We start from the raw sequence: 21,805 nt of genomic DNA, 5'->3' as shown, positions 1-21,805 counted from the left end.
TGATCACTTGGATGGTAATTCTGCCAAAACTATGTTCTTTCTACACGTACACAAGAAAACTTAGGCTTTGTGGATGTTTTAAAGTATCCACTTACAGACAAAGCATTTTGAGAAATCATTTTAGACTATATTCACTTTGGTGTGACAATTCTGGAGTGATAACTCTAATCTCTTATGACTCTGTGAGCCTGCAAGAGGAAACAACATGATGATATGCAAGAGGAAGCATCTAGCTTTATTCACTGTATATCTATCCAGTCTGAGCAAACACCAATGGGCTATTTGCGTCACTGCCAGTAACATTCGCATTTAAAACAACTGATGAGACGGAAACTAAAACAGGTGGCCATTGAAAACAAGTGTTACTATCAGCATTCATAACACATCTTTGTAAATTTCAGTTTACATAGATCACAACAAGACAACTGTTTCTCACCGGTCGCTGCGTAGCCCCCGAACACTTGGGTGAAGCAGTAGCCCAGAAGAAGCTGCCCAGCACCATGCCGGACTCCCTCTTGCTCCATTTGAAATGCTCTGCCATGCTGACGGCACAGATGGGCATCGCCACACGGGCACAGTAGAGGAGGCATGTCCCAAGCAGCAGCACCACCGTCCACACCCTTGCCACTGGCCTGGGGGTGAAGCAGAATGGATTGAACAAAAATTGAATTTGGGTACAAACTTTGGACTGATAGGGGGATGTCTTATCTAACTGGTGGGGGAAACACTAGGCCTGCCCCCAGTTTTGATAAGACATCCCCTGATCACTGAACTAATGAAGATTGAAGCCAATGTAACTCATGTGGAATGTCAGTACATTCCACATGAGTTACATTGCTTCTATCTTCATTGGTTCAGTTTTGGTTTGTCTGAATTTACAGGGAAATACGTCCACAAAATAAAGTAAACTACCTTAAGACTATTGTGTCAAAACAATAACATAATTGAACGATGTTTTATGATCATTCATGTTTCATAAAGGAAGCACAGAGACTTACTTCCTCTTTTAGGAGCCTTGACCTATGTGGCAACGCAACTACTCCTAGAGTATCAAACCACGAAACGCCAATTATAGTCATACGTGTCATTAATGACATTTGTAATCAAAGTGTCTCTTGATTACAAGGTCTATATTCCTGATACAGAAGCATTAAAGCAAAGAGTTGCTAAATGAGTATCAATATTGATATAGGTTAATAACACTTCTCTGGGGATATTTGTTGTTGTACTAAGTAGCAAAACCAACACAGTTGAACGTAGACTACATGTTACCTTGACAGGTGGTGTTGTGTTCAGGCCACTTCTTGTGACATCCAGGAGCTCCGATCTTGTCAGACGAATGGCTTTCCTTATGACAGACCAAATCGTGGCTATAGTTCTTGCCATATTTTTGAATAACTGCCATTCAACAGCGAATAAACAGCACCTTTCTTTCAACCGCTTCGGCTGTTTACTCTTTCCGGTCGATGAGTCAGAAAAGTAAACGTTCGAAAAATCAATCCTTCTCATAAAATATTTGCTTATATCTCGGAGGTTTCGATACTCTATTCCATAACCTGTACGACTTGTCTGACGGGAACACAGCCGATGGGCTGAGTTTGAGGAGGAGGGAGTCTGTTTTCCTGATGCCCCTAGAGGAGTAATCCACGTGTCAGTTTTTTTTCTCTCTCTCTCTCTCTCTCTCTCTCCAGTCTCCTCCTGCCCAGCCACGCAGTTCTTCTTTCTGGGGTAGGGTTAATGGGGAAGTGATTTGTAGTCTTTAAAACGATTTCAACTGTCTGGTAAGCCAATCGATTCAGTATCATCCAAAAATCCAGAGAGACGCTTCTGTCTCCGGCCCCTCTTCAAACATGACGGTGCATTTTTAGAAACTGTTACTCGTTTGAGCACCAGGATGTACTCTCTTTCTGACCCGTCCTTGCCGGATGGAGACGTGATGGTGCCCGCGCTGATAGCTGCTGTGTGGGGCAAATATATGCGCAGTGCCTACACGCTTGTTTCAATGGTCCGTCTGCCCCTGGTGGTGGGGCTGGCAGCCATCGTTACTGTGCATTCAGCCCAACTTTTAGCTGCCCTCTGGTCTGGATGGTGTGTCACATCCTTTCCACAAGTTAAAGTAACCCCACAATGATAAATACTGCATTAAGTAATATATGTGGTAGAAGTACTCAGATATTTGACTCAAGTTAAAGTAATTCTACAGTGTAAACACGCTGTTACTAATAAAATTACCTGCATTACCTGTTAAATTGTTACAGCTATTATATAGCATCAAAATATACTTAAAGTACAAAAGTAAAAAGTACTCATTATGCAGAATGTCCCATTTCAGAATCATAACCGGTATTTTCATCATTTTACATACTGCTGGGTTATCTTAACCTATATTATAGGCATATCATAATAGTCAGTTTAAATTTAGTATTCTAAATCTCCAAAGTAGATGGAGAAAAAGCTATCAAATAAATGTAGTGATGTAAAAAGTACAAAATTTGCCTTAAAAAATGTACTGCCGTAGAATGTAGCTCAAAATGGAAATACTCAAGTAGAAGTAGCTTACGTCAATTTGTACTTAAGTAATGTACTTAGTTACATTCCACATGTTAGTACATTTAACCAATAACTGCAAAGATATGTTGTACTTTTTGATGTTAAAGTAAAAGTAGTAACTGTATTTCCATTTCTGATACTTTATACTTCAACTCCACTACAATTCATAGTGAACTAACATGTTTTAATCTCATAAAAAATGATGCACTTCCTGATAAAACAGTAACTAATTAGGATTAGCTTAACCTTTATCAACTACAACAGTAAAATGCTACTTACACATTAATGCATCGGTAATAATACTCATAATACTGTGAACACTCACAGAAGACATTTTCCACATTATCAGTAACTTTTGATACTTAAGGAACAGGTTTGCTAATAATACTTGCATACTTTACTTAAATGACACTGTCAATGATGGAGTATATTTCTACTGCAGAAGTGCTACTTTATATTAGAGGAAGAATACCCCCTTCACCATTCTACATTCAATAATATACATATTAGATTATTGTTACTGAGGCATTTACATGTAAACCTCATTTTATATTGTAGCTGGTTAAAGTGGAGCTAAATATTAACTACTTGGGTAATTGTTTAAACTATAGCATCATGTATTAAAATTGATAGTTTTTATGAAACATCTTAATCCGTGACTAGTAGCTATAGCTGTCAGATAATTGTAGAGGAGTTTAAAGTATATTCATCTTTCAAATGTAGTGAAGTAGAAGTGTAAGGTACCATCAAATAGAAAACTTATGTAAAGTACTTTATAGTTGTACCTTAGTGCAGGTTTGCTAAAATACCTGCAAACCTGCAGTAACAGAGCAAACGCAGGCAGATACTTTTCACCTTGGCTGCTGTACCACTTTGAAATTCCTTGAATTAAAAACACTTCAAGCTTTAAAGTCCTTTATGACTTGAGCAGTTTAAAAACTCAGTTTTATTTCAAAATAATATCCCAGCAAAAAAAGCACATCAAATTTTGCAAATGAGCTATTTACCCCATACATGTAAATAATCATCTGTAAAAGTGTCTCCATATCTGTAGACATAGAGGTATCCATTCATCCTTCAGATCTTTTAAAGAATCTGGAATTTTTATAACAGTATGAAACTGAGGCTGCCTTTAAGCTTGCAGTCACAGTACGCTGATAGGTTTTTAGCAATCCAGGAATCTTGTCTTGTCCCATTGTTAGTCGCTACTGTGATGTATAGCTTCAAAGTTTCTCTTTACCTGTTTTGTCCATGTCAGCAACATTTTATAATGTCTCAAGCAATAATGCAATATGAATATTAAGCTGCATTTAACTTTCAAAATCACAGTAGTTTGAAATATAACAAGTATCTTGCTTTGGCTATTGCCGCTGTAATAGCTAAAAACAATTAGCTGAATGTGTTTTGTTTAAAGTGAAGTTTAAGTCAAAAGTTTGTGTTTTTTTGAGGCAGTGCACACCGAGCCAACCTTTTTCCCTGAACATCAAACTGGTCACACACAGAACGTGACAGCCTAATTTAGGCTTATTCACCCATACTATGCCAACACTTTCCCTGCCAACAGACAGAAAAAACTAGTGTAACTAAATATACTAATTTTACATAAACAAATATGTAATCATGATACCAAGTAAAATAATGGTCTGCATGTTACTTTAGTATGAGAAGTCATTTAAAATGCCATCAATCCAGTTTGCACATTCCAAGTTATTAAAGTATCAAAAAGCAACCCTTACAAAAAAGAAAAGGTTGTACTCTATTTGAGTCAGTTTGTTGAGGGTATAAATAGATAAAGGAAATGTGTCCATTTTGTAATGCTGTGGTATGTATTCACTGTGGGTCCTTATTTTGGGTCTTCAATGGTTCCCTTGCTGAGGTCTGTCATTTTGGGATACTTCACTTTCTTTTGGTCAAGTTCATTTTGAGCCCACAGCAGTAGCTTCAGGAGCTTGGCCAGCTTGGGTGTTGACTCTCTGTTTTCATAGTCTAGCACACACTGATTTACTTCACTCCATACCTGAAAGACAAAGACAGACATGTTATTGCTCTGTATATTTCAATATTGAACAGTGGCGCACTAACACTGAACCATTTCCCTTATGTTGCCCACCGGATCATGAATTAAGGTGGCAGGCAGTAAAACTCATTCCACAAACAACATAAATAAGAAGAGACAAGTGCATGAAAAGACAGGTATGAGCTTTGCTAATATGCTTTGACCATACCTTTTGTCTGCATCATATTGAGCAGATCTCCAAAAGGTGACTCCTCAGGGTTGTCAAATGCCAACAGGGCCAGTGTCCTCTCCATCTCGGTCAGACATTCCCGGCTCTCCTCTCCCTGCTCTGCTAACTGAGACTGGGCAAATTCAAGGGCAGCTTCAGTCTCCCTCAAACGAATCAGCTCAATCAGATGCTGCTGCTGCAGACACAAAAAGCCAGAGGGTGCAACAGGGAGTGGAAATAACAGAAGTAGTAAGATGACCATTACTAATTGCTTAGAGTGCAAAACCTAGATGTCTGCAAAATAAAAGGCATTGTGTTTTATGTTACCTGTAGGTGGAAGTAGAGGTAACGGTTAGTATCCAGCAGCTCTGGGTGCAGACTGTTGATCAGTGCAATGGCGTCTTGGATCTGTCCCTTCAGGAGCATTCTCTCTGATCTTAATTCTTTCATCTAGGGAATCCAAGTCGACACTAGGCTCTATTCCAGACTCCATCCTGAACTTCTCAGCTGCCTCCTTGAAGCCCTCTGTGGAACAGAAACCGTTGTTAAATCCTGCACATGTATCTGCACAACTGGACTTTATAAACAACAGAAGACCAAGTGAGTAATAAAAAAACGGTACTTCACCTGTCACGAGATAGTTCTTATGAGCCTGTTCATATCAGCTCTCTGAATATGGACATTGTTGAGTTTATCCATCCACTCTTCCCTTGTTATGTCCTCCGGCTTCTCTGCATAACTCATTATGAGAATATCCTGAGCAAGTGCAGAAGGAATACATTGTAAGTAGCTTAAAATACTGAACTCGTGGTAAGGACAATTATATAACGTTATAGCGGTTTGGTAATTCGCTCTGCAGTTTGACAGCAACATAACACCGGAAAACCTAAGTCACAACAGTTTAGGCCTTTGATGAAAAACACAACATTGAAGCCTGAATTTTGTCAACACGAATCAAAACAAAGACAACTTCCGTCTTTCGGTGAATTTAGTTCGAATAAACACAGTCAGAACGAGTGCTATTCTATTTTATTGTCTTTTATCGACATGTATGTACAGTCATATACAAGTATCATGGTTATATAATTCACAATACCTGAAAATTGTGTCGCTACTTCCCAGCAGTAGCTAGCTAGCGGAGGAGAGCCTCTTTTTTTCTTCTTCTTCGTTTTATCTATTTCCGGTAGCGTAAACTACGCGGGGACTATAGGCTCTATGCACAATCGCTTCCGGGTTTGTCTCAGCCCGCTCATTCACTTCCGGTGCTGCGCTGAAAGCCGTGTTTACAGCCGTGTTTCTGTGGAGATAATGGCGAACTACACCCGCTGTTTACAAGAACTGCCTAAGGTTAACGTGAATGATGTTAACACCATTGTGAGGCAGTTTGCTGTTACACCTAAGAGCAAGAAAGAGAAGGGATTTAAATTATATATTTCAAGCTACATTGACAACGTTGAGGGTGAGTAACGTTATTTTCTCATATCATGCTAAATTGGACCAAAGTTAGCTAATCGGTTTCTAAAATTGTTGTCTCCGTTTCTGACGTATATTTGAAAATTGCTTGTTTATGCGATCTAACTGTTGCATACAAATTGTGCAATATGATTGTTACTGACTGAGTAATTTCTTAGTTTCCAGTAAAGATCAGTTGTCAGGAGAGATCAGCGTGAGGGCGACATGTTTCAGGTCGATGAGGAAGTCAGAGAAGCCCCATAGATTAAGAGTAGGAGGACATAAAAGACAGCTGATCTCTAAATGAAAATATGGGTTCATAAGTGTTTTAAATTATTTAGAATCTATTTACAAATAACATTAACAATTTAATTGTTTTTACAGATTGTATTAAAAGACTCTCGTCCTGTAACACTGTCACAGAGTAGTTGTTCTTGTGTTGCTGGGACAGCAATGTGCAACCACATTGTTGCACTACTCTACCAAACAGCCCACTACTCACAGCTTGGCATCAGTGCAGTTCCTCCAGTTCACAGCTGTACTGAAACGGAGCAGAGCTGGCATAAACCTAGAACAATGGTAATTCTAAATGAATTTGCTAATACAAAATATATAAAAATATAACTACTGGAAATGCAATAAACTAATAAATACAATGAGCATTTTTTTTATATATAGGGAGTCAAGCCAGGTCCTGTCAATAAAATGGTGGTTTTGTCTGCAAGACCCAAAGAGAGGAAGCTTGCTGAGGGTTTAAGGTACAACGCAAACATTTCATACTAAAGATGAATGTAGTTTAAAAATTAAAAATATGAAAGATTAGACAGAATAAAATCTAGAAAAAAGTGCTTTTTGTTTAAAACTTTTCTTTTCATTTCAGGAGTACCCTTTACAAGGGTGTCACCAGTGAGCTGCCTGACCTCTCAGTCCTCCAAGTAGCAGAGGCATATAAGGACTACGCCAGTACTGTAGCTCCTCCAGTCACCACTATCAGGATGTCACATGAGGATTCTTTGGTGGATTCTGCCTTTGGTAAAGTTCAGTATGGAAGTGTGCTGTCATACCAGCAGCCAGCTGCAACAACATGCAACATTACTCACCATCAAGATGCCCCACCACCGCCACCTCTGCCACTAGTTGGTTACAGCCTTGACACATCTGTTTGCTTGTTTGTCCATAGCAAACATGGACAACCACACATGACGTCACTGGCAGTAACCTTAGATATGGCTCACAAAATAGAGCATGCCACCAAAGAACAGAGTGCATCACATGCTTGGCACTCGGTCCGAAAACCCGGGTAACAGCGTCACGTTTTAGGGAGGTTTGTCATGTGCGTGGACAGAGCTCGGCTGAACATCTGGCTGAAAGAATCTACAAAGGAACTCGCCAGACAGCAGATATGAAGAGAGGGCTTGAAATGGAATCTGCTGCAATTGAGGAATACTGCCTGCTGCGAGAGGTGAACTACCACACTTGTGGGTTCTTAATTCACCCCGATGCACCTTGGGGGGCCTCTCCTGATGGGATTATTTTTGACCCTAAAGAGCACCATGTTTTTGGACTTTTGGAGATAAAATGTCCCAATGTCAAAAGTTACGTGGACTGTCCTTACCTTAAATTTCACAATGGCACACCAGAACTGAAACAACAGCATGCATACTTTTGGCAAGTTCAAGGACAAATGCTGATCTCAGGATTGGACTGGTGTGATTTTGTTGTTTATGCACAGGATGACATGATGATCCAGCGCATATACAAGACACCAGAATGTTTCAGATCATTCGAGAGAAAGCTGACCATTTCTTTCTTTACTTTTACCTGCCAAGATACCTACAGATGTAAAAAAGACAAATAATCATTTAACATTGTATCAAAGTTTTTTTTATTTACTCAACATCACTGTACATAAGTTAAAGACTGTAACAAAGTTATTTATATTTACATGTTTACATTCCTGCAGTGGAACAACTGTATAATGTTATTTATATTTACATGTTTACTTTCCTGCAGTGCTACTGTACAAAGTTATTTATATTTACAATATTTCTATTTGGACAAAAATAAATGCAAATTCATCAATCCCCAAACAAAGTTATCTTGTCTTTAATCCTTTGCCCATGCTTTTACTAAGGGGCCATTCTGGTAATTTACAAGGAGGCAAGCAACAGTGTACAGCTGGTTGATGCTCCCTGTGATGGAAAGAGGGATTTCTGTGTCGAACAGCTTGTGTTCCTTCACCCTGCGGATGAGACGCTCGACGTGGACCCTCAGCCGAGCAATGGACTGTGTCTTCTTTACCTCATCAGCGTCAGCTGTTTCCTTTTTGACAGGAAAGCAGGTCTGTAGACTTTGCATGGCACACACTCATCAACAAGAAACCTTTGTCGACCATTATTGCCATCCCAGGTTTCAACAGAGACACAATCCCAGACTGCTTAAAAAGCTCCTTGTCACTGACAGATCCTGCATACAGGGAAGACACAAAGGTGACCACACCATGTGGTGCCATGCCGATTAACCCTTGAACGTGCAGTGGGACTTGTAATTGGAGAAGACTTCACTTTGAAGCAGGAGAGAGGATGGAGTTTGGCAACGCAGTTCCGTGCAGTCAATCACACTTGTGTGTCTGGGTAGTCCCGGAACTCATTGGGTAGATGCGCTTTGACTTCCTCCTCAGACATCCATATGCGAACAGAGCCAAGAATGGTGTACAAAAAATTGGCCCAGGTTGGAAATTCGGCTAACTGTAGACTGATGAATGTTGAATCTGTGGGACAGATCCCGCTGTGTTTGGCCAACTGAGAGGTGGATCATGAAGAGGAAGAACTCATCAATGGGCTGCAGGGACTGACCCTATAAAAATAACAAGGTTTGCAATTATGTACATATAATGTGTTGACTGAGCTTTCACTGAAAATGCAAAGTTATTTATTTTTTTTCTTGCTATTTTTTATTTACCCATGTACTGTCTCTTGTTTCAGCTTCACTCCTCATTGTAGTTGCTCTTGCTCTGGTGACACGAATCATTTTGTGGGATGCAGGTTCAATGAGTTTCCAGAAACTCATTAAATGCCTGTAAGTCATGAACCTAAATGAGATGTAAGACATGTTTATTTACATGTACACACACACACATGTACATACATACTTGTATATATATATATATATATATATATATATATATATATATATATATACATATCGCATATATATTATATATATATATATATACATATGCATTATATATATATATATATATTATGTATATATATATATATTATGTATATATATATCCTACACACAAACATGTATACGTTTTTTTATTTACTCATATCACTGTACATAATGTTAAAAACTGTTTGTTTGTGTATATATATATATATATATATATATATATATATATATAGCCTCACACAACCGTGTTTATGCGCACACACGCACACACACGTGTATATATAAACGCACACACACACACATATATATATACATGTATGCACACATACAAATATTTTAAAAACGTACCTAGTGTAGAACCTTATATCATCGTCGGAAGCAGCAAATCGCCCAAACAAATCTTTGACGGACTGACAGCTCCTCCACCTGTCTCATTAGTCGGTCCACTTTTTTTCGAGATCTTCGGTCTTGTCCAGTGCATTATCAACTGCCCCGGGTTCTGGGACTAAACAATAATCATGCTCCAGATAATGAACATTCATTGGCTCAGGAACCTCATCCACTTGAGTGTCCCGTCTTTGCCATACCCCGGAGCGCCTCGGTTCAGCCACGGAGTAGTCGTTCCACTGGAATAAGGTTGGTGCAGCTCCCTTTGGCAGCAAGCGACGCCCTTTAGGGGTCGAGGGCTCAATCAGATCATCACTTTTAAAGTGACGACTGCAGACCCTTGTATGAGATGTGATGTTAAATCTCTCACGTCGAATGTTGTGAATCCACTTTCTGCGTGTTTCTTCGTCCACAGGAAAAGTGTGGAAACTCAGTATAGAATTAAACTTTGACGAGGCCTCACATAACGGGACACAACAATGTTCAGCCGAAGTACTGTCTTGCCGCCGTTGATATTTATATTTATATTTCCTGGAAGCCATCACTAAAATATTTGAATATGTAACGTAATACTATAGATACCTATATTATAAATAATACTATAGATACCTATATTATAAATAATACTATAGATACCTATATTATAAATCGCTGTGTGAATGTTATTAAAGCTTTGCCGTTAGTACACTTCTTCACTATAGAACGCTCTATGCGGAAGTAAAGACGCTGACTGAGATTTTACCGGAAATACGTCAGCAGCGTTTGTGCATAGAGCCTATTGCTTCCCCTACAGTAAGTCAAAAGCATTGCATGATTGTGAACCGTGAGTTTACATTGCTTATGGTCATAACATGTATTTTTAATTCTTCAATAAAGATATATGCTAATTTGAATAGTCCGGTAAAAGGAAGACATACCCAAATATTTAATGTATGGGTCATTTCGATATTAGATAAAATAAAAATAATAAAATAATTGTTTGGGAAAATCTAAAAAACGTGAACTTATTTTTACTACTATTTGTTTATCTAGAACTATTATGAATGTATTATATGTATTCCTGGTCTATTTCATGAACCTCAGTTTGTAAAAGGTAGCAACAAAAAATAAACATGACAAGCCCGCCTCCTTTTTTCTCTCTTTTTATACCATGTTTACTGTTACTATGGTAACGACGCTGTTAACTTTAGTCAACTCTAGAAGTCCGTTAACATAGCTAGCTACATCCATGGTTTACCGGCTAAATTAATTAAAATTACATTAGCTGTTAACAAACCGAACCAAAGCGAGAATTTATTGAATGAACAAGCAGGTAACCCAATAGATAAATTGTTGTTATTCACTGAAATTAACTAGCTAGCTAACTTTTGAGACACTACTGCGACATAACATTCGCTCGTTCAGCGTCAAATGCAGCAAGACTGACGTTACATTTAGCTAGCAGTTAGCTGTTAGCTAAGAATGTTAGGATAGCGTTACGTTCACTTACAACAGGTGTAACTTAGCCTTATGTTAGTTTCTGCTTCTGGTTGTTTTCAGTGGCTTGTTGCCAGAGATGGCGGCCTCTCCGGGTTTGTCAAAGCCACAGCAGTGAAGGGTATGTCAAAGTTTCCAGTCCTGCCCCCGATTGAAGACACACAGGACCGGGGTGAGGTTGGACAGAGCGCCTCAGCAAGGGAGAAAACGGAGAAGACAGCGGTTCGCAAGAAACTGTTGAGGCACAGAAGGAGTAAAGTGCAACAACACCAACTCCATATGATATTGTATGTTTTCAGCTGTGGTAGCTTTTTTGTCAGTACCTCAACGATAGCCACCACTATAAGAGAATGATCCCAGCAGTTAATCATTATGCACGCCATTTAGTTTTCTGCAATGTACAGTTTGTTGATTGCATTATTACAGGGTGTCTAGAGCAATGGAGGCTTACAGACGAAGCAAAGAGAGGGGAGCAGTGTGCAGCCAGTCACCAGAACCAGAGTTTCCACCTTCTGTATGACAATTATCTACCCATGTACACATTTTAATTTTCATTTATATAAAGATATTGCACAATATAATGTGATATATTTAAATATTTCCTTTACAGATGCTTAGTGAGGAGCGGAAGCGTAGGGTAAGGCTTTCTTTTATTGAATTTGACATGTGAAGAGACTAAACCCTACTTATTTCACGTCTCTCCTATTTTATGTTGGTCCCATTTGCAGTTGAACTACATGTTCCTGAAGCGATGTGTTGAGAACCGCCCATTTGCTCCAATCCAGCAACAGTGGATGGACTCCATTGTTGCCCGAGTCTCCCCTAAACTTAAAGAGGGACCTGAGACACAAAAACTGCTACAGGAGCTCTGCAAGGAAGTCAGTGACGATTTCCACAATGTGATTGTCAAGCACACAGGTATAGACAATTATTTGTGCATGTAGCCATGTCTATGCAGTCAGAGTACATGTACAGTAGTGTCATATGTCATATTCACTCTCTTTAGTGGACACGGTATTAAAGAATCCACGGACAGAAGAACCTGTCTCTGACAAACAGACAGCTACCCAACCAAAGTGAGTGTCTAATGTACACAAGTGATTTATTGACAATAACCAAATGGTGTACTAGTTGGTATATTGTAAACAACCTTCTGTAAGTGACATTTCCAATCTTTTGCAGAATTCTTGATCTCTCCCAATCTTGGCATGATAGCTTTATCAGAAGCCACAAAATAATGAAAACAAATTTGCACATTCTTCATCCGGTAATGCAAACTGTCTTGGATATTGGCTACATGACATTTTCTCCACTGGTGCTGGTTGATCTTTCAGTATGCAGGTAAGGATAGACACCATGACTCCAACAGGATGCTCCTAAAATAATCACATAACTTAAATATTGCACATGAAGATTTGCTTGCCTCTTTTTGTTTAATTTTGGCTTCTGACGCTTCAGGGCTTCAGGATCTGTGGACTGTAAGAGCCTACAGAACAAAATGGCTGTGGAGTGTAAGAGGACAGAAGATCGTATCATGAATACCTGGTTTCCCAAAGTCATCCACTTATTGACAAGTAAAGAAACACTGAAGGGAGTTAAAGAGGAGAAACTGGATTCCTTTTACAACTGCACGTCCACCCTAATCTCCAATCAGGTGAGATAATGCTGATTTGATTTTGGCCTTGTATGTATGTATGTCATTTGATTACAAATTAAGACTCTTTCTTTTGTCAATTTCCAGTTAAAATCTGTGCTTCAGACAAGTGTTGAGGCGTTTGTCAATCTGTTTGAGCCAAGCAATCGCCGCTACTTGCCCCTCTTTCGTATGGCCTTAACATTTGATGATGAAAAGATGGAAATTTATCCCACCTTGCAAGATCTGGAAGCTGCTGTTTTAGGGATTCTTAATGTCATCACAAACACACTGCAGGTGAAGCAATTTAAAGGAAAATTACAACTTTATGTCACATTTTTCATGTAGTAATGTAACATTAACATTGAGCTAGTATTGTTATCTATGACATTGACCCACAGAAAGTACAGACGGTCCAGTCATGGCTGACAGAAGCCATATCTTCATTTGTAGATGCTAAGGTGGCTGATCACATCCTTGCTTGGGCTCATGTCACCGTAAAGGCTGCTGTGTGCAAGAATCTAGAGGAACCTGACAAACATTTCCAGAACTATGGTGACATTTTGTTATCCAATAATTTCCAGTCATCACTCCATTGATTTTAATTCCATTCCTTGCTGACTTTTCTGCTTTATTTTGCAGTTGACAACTATGACTGGCTAGTCAATGGAACTGCACAGGCTAGAGTAGATAAGTTCATGGAAGAGGAGCACTCTTTTGATGAGTACACTAAGGTAACAAATCATAAAGTTGAATTCATGCTACATACTGTATATTATAGAGCTATTAGTGCCTTGTTATCAGGTTTTCTGATGACTTTTAACTTGTAATCTTGCTTTTTAAAGCAAGTGGAGGAGTTTCGTGTTCTGTCAAAGGAGATTATTAGCCTCCCAGCAAAAGCCCACTTCTCGATGGTCCATCTGGACTGTGAAGAGCTGAAACAGGGGCTGGCAAACAAAGCAAACAACTATGCTCAAATACTTCTGAAGAAACTGATCACCAGCCACCGCGAGCAAAATCTACAGTGAGTCCTTTTTTGTAACATTCTTTAACAAAACTGTCCGTCTGTGTTTGAAATGCAGATATATTTTTCACAATCCTTTTGTGTCTGTTCAAAGGATCTGCTCTGAATTTGAAACCATCAGAGAGAACATTCTGAAAGTACCAGAGAGTACAGAGGACATGACTGAGATCATTGATCACATTAATTTCACTAAGACAAAGGGTATTGCAGAACTTCATGAAAAAATAAAGGTGAATAACCTGATGATTGGTTGTATCTGTTGTATCTTACAACAACATATTGATTTCAGTTGTCTTATATCAGTTCTAACAGCATTTACTACCACATTGTGTTCTAACAGGAAGCTTACCGTAGACTGCTCTACCTCCTAGATGTCCACATCATTGAGCCAGAGCACCTGGAACTTAATTCCACTGTCTTTCTCTGGCCGCAGAAAATCCTCCATGTCTTTGAGCTCAGTCAAGAGGTAATGCTTTTGTGTCCGCTGGCAACAGTTTATCATGGTTGTTTTTTAAGGCTGCCCTGATTCTGGACAGCTATGTCATTTTCCAGGTAATGCAGAAGGCCAAGCAGAAAGGGGAGCAGGAGCTGATTGCTAAAAGAGAACGACTAATGATACAGCTGGAAAAGTTGGGCCGCAGGGTAGAGGAGTTCCCACATTGCTCTGAGCTGGATAGGATGCCGCAGGTACAGTGCCATTAGCACTTTAATATAACCTTGAAGAAATAGCTCCCACATTTTGGGAAATACATGTATTCGCTTTCCTGCTGAGAGTAAGATAAGAAGATTAATACCACTGTCATATGAGAGTATCGATCCTCACTATCACTTCAACTATCAGCAAGAAAGTATATCAGTGCATTTCACAAAATGTTTGCAAAACTATTTCTTTAAACAAACTTGAACCTGAAATAACTTTATAGTCATGTTAAAATATGCCTTAACATTCCTTGTCACTGTCAGTACAATATAAGTAGGGATCCAAATTGTACAAAAGATTCATCAAACCTAATGTTTGTATGATTTACTGTTTCAACAATACAATTACATCAAATTGAAAATAATGGTCTTGTCATTATCTTTTGGGCAGTATATGACGGATGTCAGAACAGTTCAGAAGCTTCTCCAGGAGGCTGAGGAGGCGATCGTCTTCATTAACAAGGAAGAGGTCTTTTACAAATGGGATCAAACATGTTACCCAGAACTTGAGGTCATCAAAGACAACATTGAACCGTATCAGAAGCTGTTTGGACTTGTGTTGAAGTGGCAGCGCACAGAAAACAGGTCTGATTTCTGTTTGATGGCCTGTTGTGTTTTCATTAAAACATTGCCCCTGATAACATTATTATTATTATTATTATTATTATTATTATTATTATTATTATTATTATTATTATTATTATATCATCTTCTTTGAGGACAGGTGGATGGATGGTTCCTTCCAGGGCCTAGATGGGGAGAGCATGGAAGTAAAAGTGGATGAGTTCTTTAGGGAGATCTTCAAGATGCTCAAGTTTTTCCAACAGAAGCAGAATAAGGCTGTGCAAGAGAAGGAGAAGAATGCTGGGAGGAGACAACCTACTGAGGATGATCCAAAAAAGTTGGAAAGCCCCACAGTACTTTTGTGCTCCACTGTGATGGAGCAGATCAAGGAGTTTAAGGTATTGTATGTAACTGTCATTTCAAAGGAGTTATTAATGAAATCATATAGCAAATGAAGTCTTGATTGTTAATGCTAAACCAAACGTGGAATGTGTTTGTGTCAACAGGATCATATTCCTGTTGTGTCCATCTTGTGTAATCCAGGCATTAGAGCTCGCCACTGGGACCAGATGTCAGATATTGTGGGGTATGACCTCACTCCTGACTCTGGTACTACACTACGCAAAGTTCTCAAGCTAAACCTGGCTCCGTACCTGGAACAGTTTGAGTCTCTGAGTGCTGCTGCTAGTAAAGTGAGAACTCCTGAAATCTTTTGTTTGCTTCTACAGCGTTTGATAAAACCTTAACACCAAACTGATACGCTGAATGCTGTATACCTCCACTATGTGTTTCTACAGGAGTTTTCCCTGGAGAAGGCTATGCAAACCATGATGCATATTTGGGATGGTATTTCTTTCCACCATCAACCTTACAGGGAGACCGGAGTGTCCATTCTAACCACCTTGGATGAGATTCAGACGATGTTAGATGACCAGATTGTGAAGACTCAGACAATGAGGGGCTCACCGTTCATCAAACCTTTTGAAAAGGAGATCAAGGTTAGCTTCAAGTTTTATCAAGTTTATTCATCTAATGGTAATGACTAAATGCTCAATTTGCATGGGGGTTTTACCACATGGGAGTAATTTTAACTTTACCTTTACCAAATCCTGCATAGATTTAACTGTCTGTTCTGTGACCTCAGGTTTGGGAGGAGCGTCTGCTTCGTATCCAGGAAACAATAGATGAATGGCTGAAGGTGCAGGCCCAGTGGCTTTATCTGGAGCCCATCTTCTCTTCTCAGGACATCATGCAGCAGATTCCGGAAGAGGGACGACTTTTCCAAACTGTTGACAAAACTGGAAAGAGATCATGAGGCACTGCGTTAAGGACCCTAAGGTAGTTGTTTAAAATGTTCATGGTGGACACATTATTCTGAAAAAGGAAAAAAAAAAAATCCGAAAGATGAACTGTTTGTGTTTACTGATGATTTACAATCGTAGATTCTGCAAGCAACCTCGCTGCCTGGTTTGCTAGAAAAACTGCAAGATTCTAACATCCTCCTGGAAAGCATCATGAAAGGACTGAATGCCTATTTGGAGAAGAAGCGTCTGTTTTTTCCACGGTAATCAAAAAGATTTTGCAGTGTTTCTTTTGTCCAATTCTTTGTTGTTATCTAAGATTTTGGAACTGACTACCAATGCTGCCTCCAGGTTCTTCTTCTTGTCCAATGATGAAATGCTGGAGATTCTGTCTGAGACCAAGGACCCACTGCGAGTGCAGCCCCATCTGAAGAAGTGCTTTGAGGGTATTTCCAAACTGGACTTTCTACCCAATCTGGATATCCAGGCAAGGCAGTCACATATGTTATACATCATGTCATGTCCTGTCATGTTACATCATGACACCATAGTTGATTAACTTTCATTAATATTACTATATGTAACTTTCAGTTTGTTTTGATTTCAGAGGCCCGTTTGGACAAAAGCTGTAGTGTTTTTAACACACTTGCTGTCGTAAAGGTCTAGGAGTTAGCGTTACAGGGAGGTCATATACAGTAGTTGCGATGAATGTTTTGCTCAGACAGATAATAATTAATTTACAATAAGAGTACATTATAGATGCATTGTTGCATTTCAAGGGTAACTTCCTACTTGGATTTATCGTTAGCTAGACCTGTTAACATTGTCACTGTCACTCCGTCATAAGCCAAAGCATTAAGAGTTAGTTGTAGCAACCAACATAATAATAACTTAGATTTATTTAGCACATTTTATGAAACCCAAGGACGCTTTACACAGGTGGAGGGGGTTAAGTGAAAAGAAAATAGTAGACCACAAACATGGACTATAAGGGATAAAATGTCCACGCTAAATGGAAGGGGGACGTAATTTAATGTTGGCCACTGACTCACAATCACATTGCTTAATCTACAGTTATTTTATGAATGAAATAGATATATTACATACCTGAGGGCCAATTCTGGGATGTCTCTGAATCATTTACAACCACGTAATTGTCTCCATGTGTTTAAAGCCAGACCAAGATTGACTCAGTTTCGCCAGTCGTATTTCTCTTTTAGCTTTGAGTTGTTCTTTGTTTTAATTTCCTTCTTTTTTTTTTGTGATGGTCCTGCCCCACGATCAGCCAGAACTACAACAGATAACATCTAAATCAAATAAAAATACAATTAGGTATCTCCCTCTACCTTTTACCTGCATACTCACTTACACAGTTTTTCGGTGTTCAGCCTAAATCTGGGACCCTTCAGAATGTCTTCTCTGTAGCGCTGTCTATCTGCTGTTCATTTTGTTACTTTGCGGGAAAAATCGGACCCGGGCAAAGGCAGTAATAAAAACTAAAACTAACTAAATATAAAATACTGTTAATTTCATTGTTAGTCTCGTTTGCTGTTACAGGTCATTTATGATCATCAGATGTAACATTACACAGTTTCAGAAACATTTAAAAGTTACATACAGTCACTTTAAATAGCATTTTGTTCTCGCCTAGGCCATGTATAGTAGTGAGGAGGAGCGTGTTCAGCTAATCCAGCTCATCTCCACGTCTGAAGCCAAGGGAGCAGTGGAGAAGTGGCTGGTGCAGGTGGAGGATGGGATGATTCGCAGTGTCAGAGATGTAGTAGCCAGGTCCAGATTGGTGAGATCACTGTTCATATACCTTAAAATAATACACTGTACTGTGATTTGTTAACTCTAATACCATCATGTTGTGTATGGATCATATTTTCTTCTGAAGTTCCCCTTATGGTTGAGCATAAATGTGAGTGTGGTTGTACTGACAGGCCTACGCTGAGACTGCACGGAGACAGTGGGTCAAGGAGTGGCCTGGGCAGGTGGTGCTCTGCACCTCACAGATTTTTTGGACCTTGGAGGTTCATGAAGCTATCAGAGCTGGAGCTGATGTAGGTTTCCACACTCTTTTCTCAGAAAATATTTTTGAAATACTACTAATTGTACCTTAACTAATGAAAATGGTGATTTGTGTTTCTATATATGACAAGACTAAGTTGTGGAGTTTCCTAGTTAAAAACCAATCCAGTCTAATAATAGTGTAGAGGTACAAAACAGTGATGTGTCTCACGTCTAACCAATTAACCTGAAATTTTCTTTTGACGAGCATGACACCATAACAGCAACCTTCGGGAAAAAAACAACTAAAATAATAATTGGTCTTTTGTTCGGTGCAGGGTTTAAAAAACTACTATCAGCAACTTCAGAATCAGCTGAATGACATTGTGGAGCTGGTAAGAGGGAAACTGCCCAAACAAACACGGACCACTCTGGGAGCTCTGGTCACTATCGATGTCCATGCCAGGGATGTGGTCATGGAGCTTATTGAAAAAAGTAGGTCATGGCAAAGAATGTACTGGAGTGTACTGGAACAGAGCTTTACCCCAATTTAGAAATAACATACTTGAAAAACAAAACAGTAAATGCTTGTTTTTAACAGGCGTATCCAATGAAACAGACTTTCAATGGCTAGCCCAACTTCGTTACTACTGGAGCAATGACAATGTTCGTGTTCGCATAATCAACTGTGATGTTAAGTATGCCTATGAGTACCTGGGGAACTCACCACGTCTGGTCATCACTCCACTGACTGACAGATGCTACAGAACACTGGTAAAATATCTGACAAATAGCCTACTTAAACATGAATACTTTTTATTGGAATAATGCTGAGTGATCAGACATTTTACAATTAATTTTCAAAGCTCTCCCTCCATTTTAGATCGGGGCATTCTACCTAAATTTGGGTGGTGCGCCTGAGGGTCCAGCTGGAACAGGAAAGACAGAAACCACAAAGATCTAGCCAAAGCTCTAGCTGTGCAGTGTGTGGTCTTCAACTGTTCTGACGGACTGGATTACCTCGCTATGGGCAAAGTAATACCAGCAGGGATTTTTGGATTTATATTCTTAATTCCAATGGCAAATATATAATGCAAAAAAAAAAATTTTTTTTTACCCTCTCTTTTGTCTTTTGGTGCAATTTCTCATAGTTTTTTAAAGGTCTGGCTTCATCTGGTGCGTGGGCATGCTTTGATGAGTTCAACCGTATTGAGCTGGAGGTGCTGTCTGTAGTGGCCCAACAGGTTCTCTGCATCCAGAGGGCTGTCGAGCTGAAGTTGGAGTACTTTGACTTTGAAGGGACCATGCTCAAACTTAATCCCAACTGCTTTGTGTCCATTACAATGAACCCTGGCTATGCAGGACGCTCAGAACTCCCAGACAACCTCAAGGTCTTTAAACAGAGAATAAATATTTTATCAAGAATTGTGGGTTGGCACTGTCAGTTCCAAAAAAGATTGTCTGCACTACTTCTACTCTGCATTATTGATTATATTAATCTACGTTATTTGACCCCAGCTCTTTATCAAATTGTACACTGTAATGAATCAATGGTAATTGTACACTCCTTCAGTATTGTGTGACATGATTGAAAACAGTGTGCAACTTTCCAACATTGCCAGTCACACGTTACCCAATTATTTTCTTCATTTCTCTGTGTAGGTGTTGTTCCGAACAGTGGCCATGATGGTGCCCAACTATGCACTGATAGCAGAGATCTCTCTTTATTCATATGGCTTCCTCAATGCCAAACCATTGTCAGTAAAGATTGTGATGACCTACAGGCTATGCTCCGAGCAGCTCTCCTCCCAGTTCCATTATGATTATGGCATGAGGGCCGTCAAAGCTGTACTTGTGGCTGCAGGAAACCTCAAGCTCAAGTATCCTAATGAGAATGAAGACATACTGGTATTTGTGCTGAAATCAATGCATTTGCTAATTTAGTACATACTGTATGCCCCATTTGTGAACTTTTCTAGTTTGTCAATTGGTTTGCAGTTTTTGATCTTTTTTTTCTCTACATGTTGTAACATCCAGCTCCTGAGGTCCATAAAGGATGTCAATGAGCCCAAGTTTCTCGCCCATGATATTCCGTTGTTCAATGGAATCACCAGTGATTTGTTCCCAGGCATCTCCCTTCCTGAGCCTGACTATAAGGTCAGATATATTGAAGCAATTGCTTATTCTTTTGTCCTAAATTGAACCATTCCCGTGTATTTATTAATAGTCATGTATATTATAATCAGTGTTTTTTTCTTATCCTTCCTTTGCAGCTGTTTCTGGAAGCTGCTGAAGAATGCTGTAAAAATCAAAATGTACAGCCAACCCAGGTCTTCTTACAGAAGATGATCCAGACATATGAGATGATGATAGTCAGGCATGGGTATGTTGTTTTTCAATTTCACTGTTATTATATTATAATAACCTGTTGAAGATGTTTCCAGTTATACATATTCCATGCAACTGGGGCATGGACTAAAGGGAATATTTGATATTGCATGAAGATTTTTTGTGTGTCAGGTTCATGCTAGTGGGAGAGTCTTTTGCCGGGAAGACTAAAGTGCTACATGTTCTGGCTGACACACTGACTCTCATGAATGAGAAAGGGTACGGTGAGGAGGAGAAGATCATCTACATGACATTGAACCCAAAGTCCATCACCATGGGACAGCTCTTTGGACAATTGACCTAGTTTCCCATGAGGTAGATCTCGGTGCTCTGGAGCCTCTAGATCTGTGTACTTACAATACTGGTGTAGATCAAGGACAACAGGTGGCCCTTTCTTTCTCTTAGTCTTTTTTATCTTTTCCTCATTATTAGTGGACAGATGGGATTGTGGCAAACACATTTCGTGACTATGCATCGACCGACACCCCAGACCGTAAATGGTGGTGTTTGATGGACCCATAGACACACTGTGGATTGAGAGCATGAACACTGTGCTGGATGACAACAAAAGGTACATATAATACACAGTAAAAAAAAATATATATGTTTGACATTATGTGACGTGACAATACGTTTGTATTTATTTTTCACAACTGTACTTGAGTACGATTTTTTTTTCTTTTCTCTTCTTCACAGTTATGCCTTATGAGTGGTGAGATCATCCAGATGTCCAATCAGATGAGTCTGATTTTTGAAGCAATGGATCTATCGCAGGCCTCGGTGAGTTAGATGTTTGGACTTGAATGGATCATTTGCTTATTCTGTCTAAAATTGAACAATTGCTAGTCACCATTATGCAATAATGAAACTTTAATAATTGCCAACGTGCTTGTTAAGATGTTGGAACCATGGGAATGAA

At 39.3% G+C, this 21,805-nt stretch overlaps 2 protein-coding genes, 1 long non-coding RNA gene and 1 pseudogene across 3 annotated transcripts; 2 read left to right on the top strand and 2 right to left on the bottom strand.

Annotated features, from left to right (window-relative positions):
- Nucleotides 1–4,205: 4,205 nt before the first annotated feature.
- LOC116675082 (glucose-induced degradation protein 8-B homolog) lies at nt 4,206–5,973 on the bottom strand (annotated as a pseudogene).
- Nucleotides 5,974–6,013: 40 nt separating this feature from the next.
- Nucleotides 6,014–7,531, top strand: LOC116675079 (uncharacterized). The gene is made up of 4 exons (XM_032507155.1): nt 6,014–6,234; nt 6,612–6,806; nt 6,906–6,985; nt 7,108–7,531. Exons 2-4 carry the CDS (start codon nt 6,681–6,683, stop codon nt 7,529–7,531), a joined length of 630 nt encoding a protein of 209 aa, XP_032363046.1. The 5' UTR covers nt 6,014–6,234; nt 6,612–6,680.
- Nucleotides 7,532–8,967: 1,436 nt separating this feature from the next.
- On the bottom strand, nt 8,968–9,796 carry LOC116675081 (uncharacterized). The gene is made up of 3 exons (XR_004328282.1): nt 9,753–9,796; nt 9,189–9,318; nt 8,968–9,083 (listed from the first exon to the last, which is right to left on the bottom strand). It is a non-coding gene; the product is annotated as an uncharacterized LOC116675081 (long non-coding RNA).
- Nucleotides 9,797–11,364: 1,568 nt separating this feature from the next.
- On the top strand, nt 11,365–21,379 carry LOC116675080 (dynein heavy chain 12, axonemal-like; the record flags this gene model as incomplete). The annotated part of the gene is given in 35 exon segments (XM_032507156.1): nt 11,365–11,554; nt 11,694–11,781; nt 11,878–11,904; nt 11,996–12,185; nt 12,274–12,343; nt 12,450–12,608; nt 12,726–12,921; nt 13,009–13,197; nt 13,302–13,455; nt 13,543–13,634; nt 13,746–13,924; nt 14,019–14,154; nt 14,265–14,390; nt 14,477–14,611; nt 15,015–15,208; nt 15,348–15,585; nt 15,694–15,879; nt 15,985–16,185; nt 16,332–16,482; nt 16,485–16,525; nt 16,630–16,751; nt 16,840–16,975; nt 18,140–18,286; nt 18,432–18,551; nt 18,837–18,993; nt 19,100–19,272; nt 19,382–19,448; nt 19,451–19,533; nt 19,650–19,889; nt 20,161–20,406; nt 20,536–20,655; nt 20,772–20,881; nt 21,019–21,179; nt 21,182–21,201; nt 21,319–21,379. Coding segments are annotated over 35 exon segments (4,879 nt in total), but the record flags the coding sequence as incomplete, so codon positions are not given.
- Between the last annotated feature and the right edge of the window lie 426 nt (nt 21,380–21,805).

The sequence above is a fragment of the Etheostoma spectabile genome, unplaced genomic scaffold (assembly GCF_008692095.1).
Source record: "Etheostoma spectabile isolate EspeVRDwgs_2016 unplaced genomic scaffold, UIUC_Espe_1.0 scaffold00001428, whole genome shotgun sequence".
Lineage (NCBI taxonomy): Eukaryota > Metazoa > Chordata > Actinopteri > Perciformes > Percidae > Etheostoma > Etheostoma spectabile.
The sequence above is the reverse complement of the archived record's forward strand: the minus strand, read 5'-3'. Positions and strand labels throughout refer to the sequence as shown.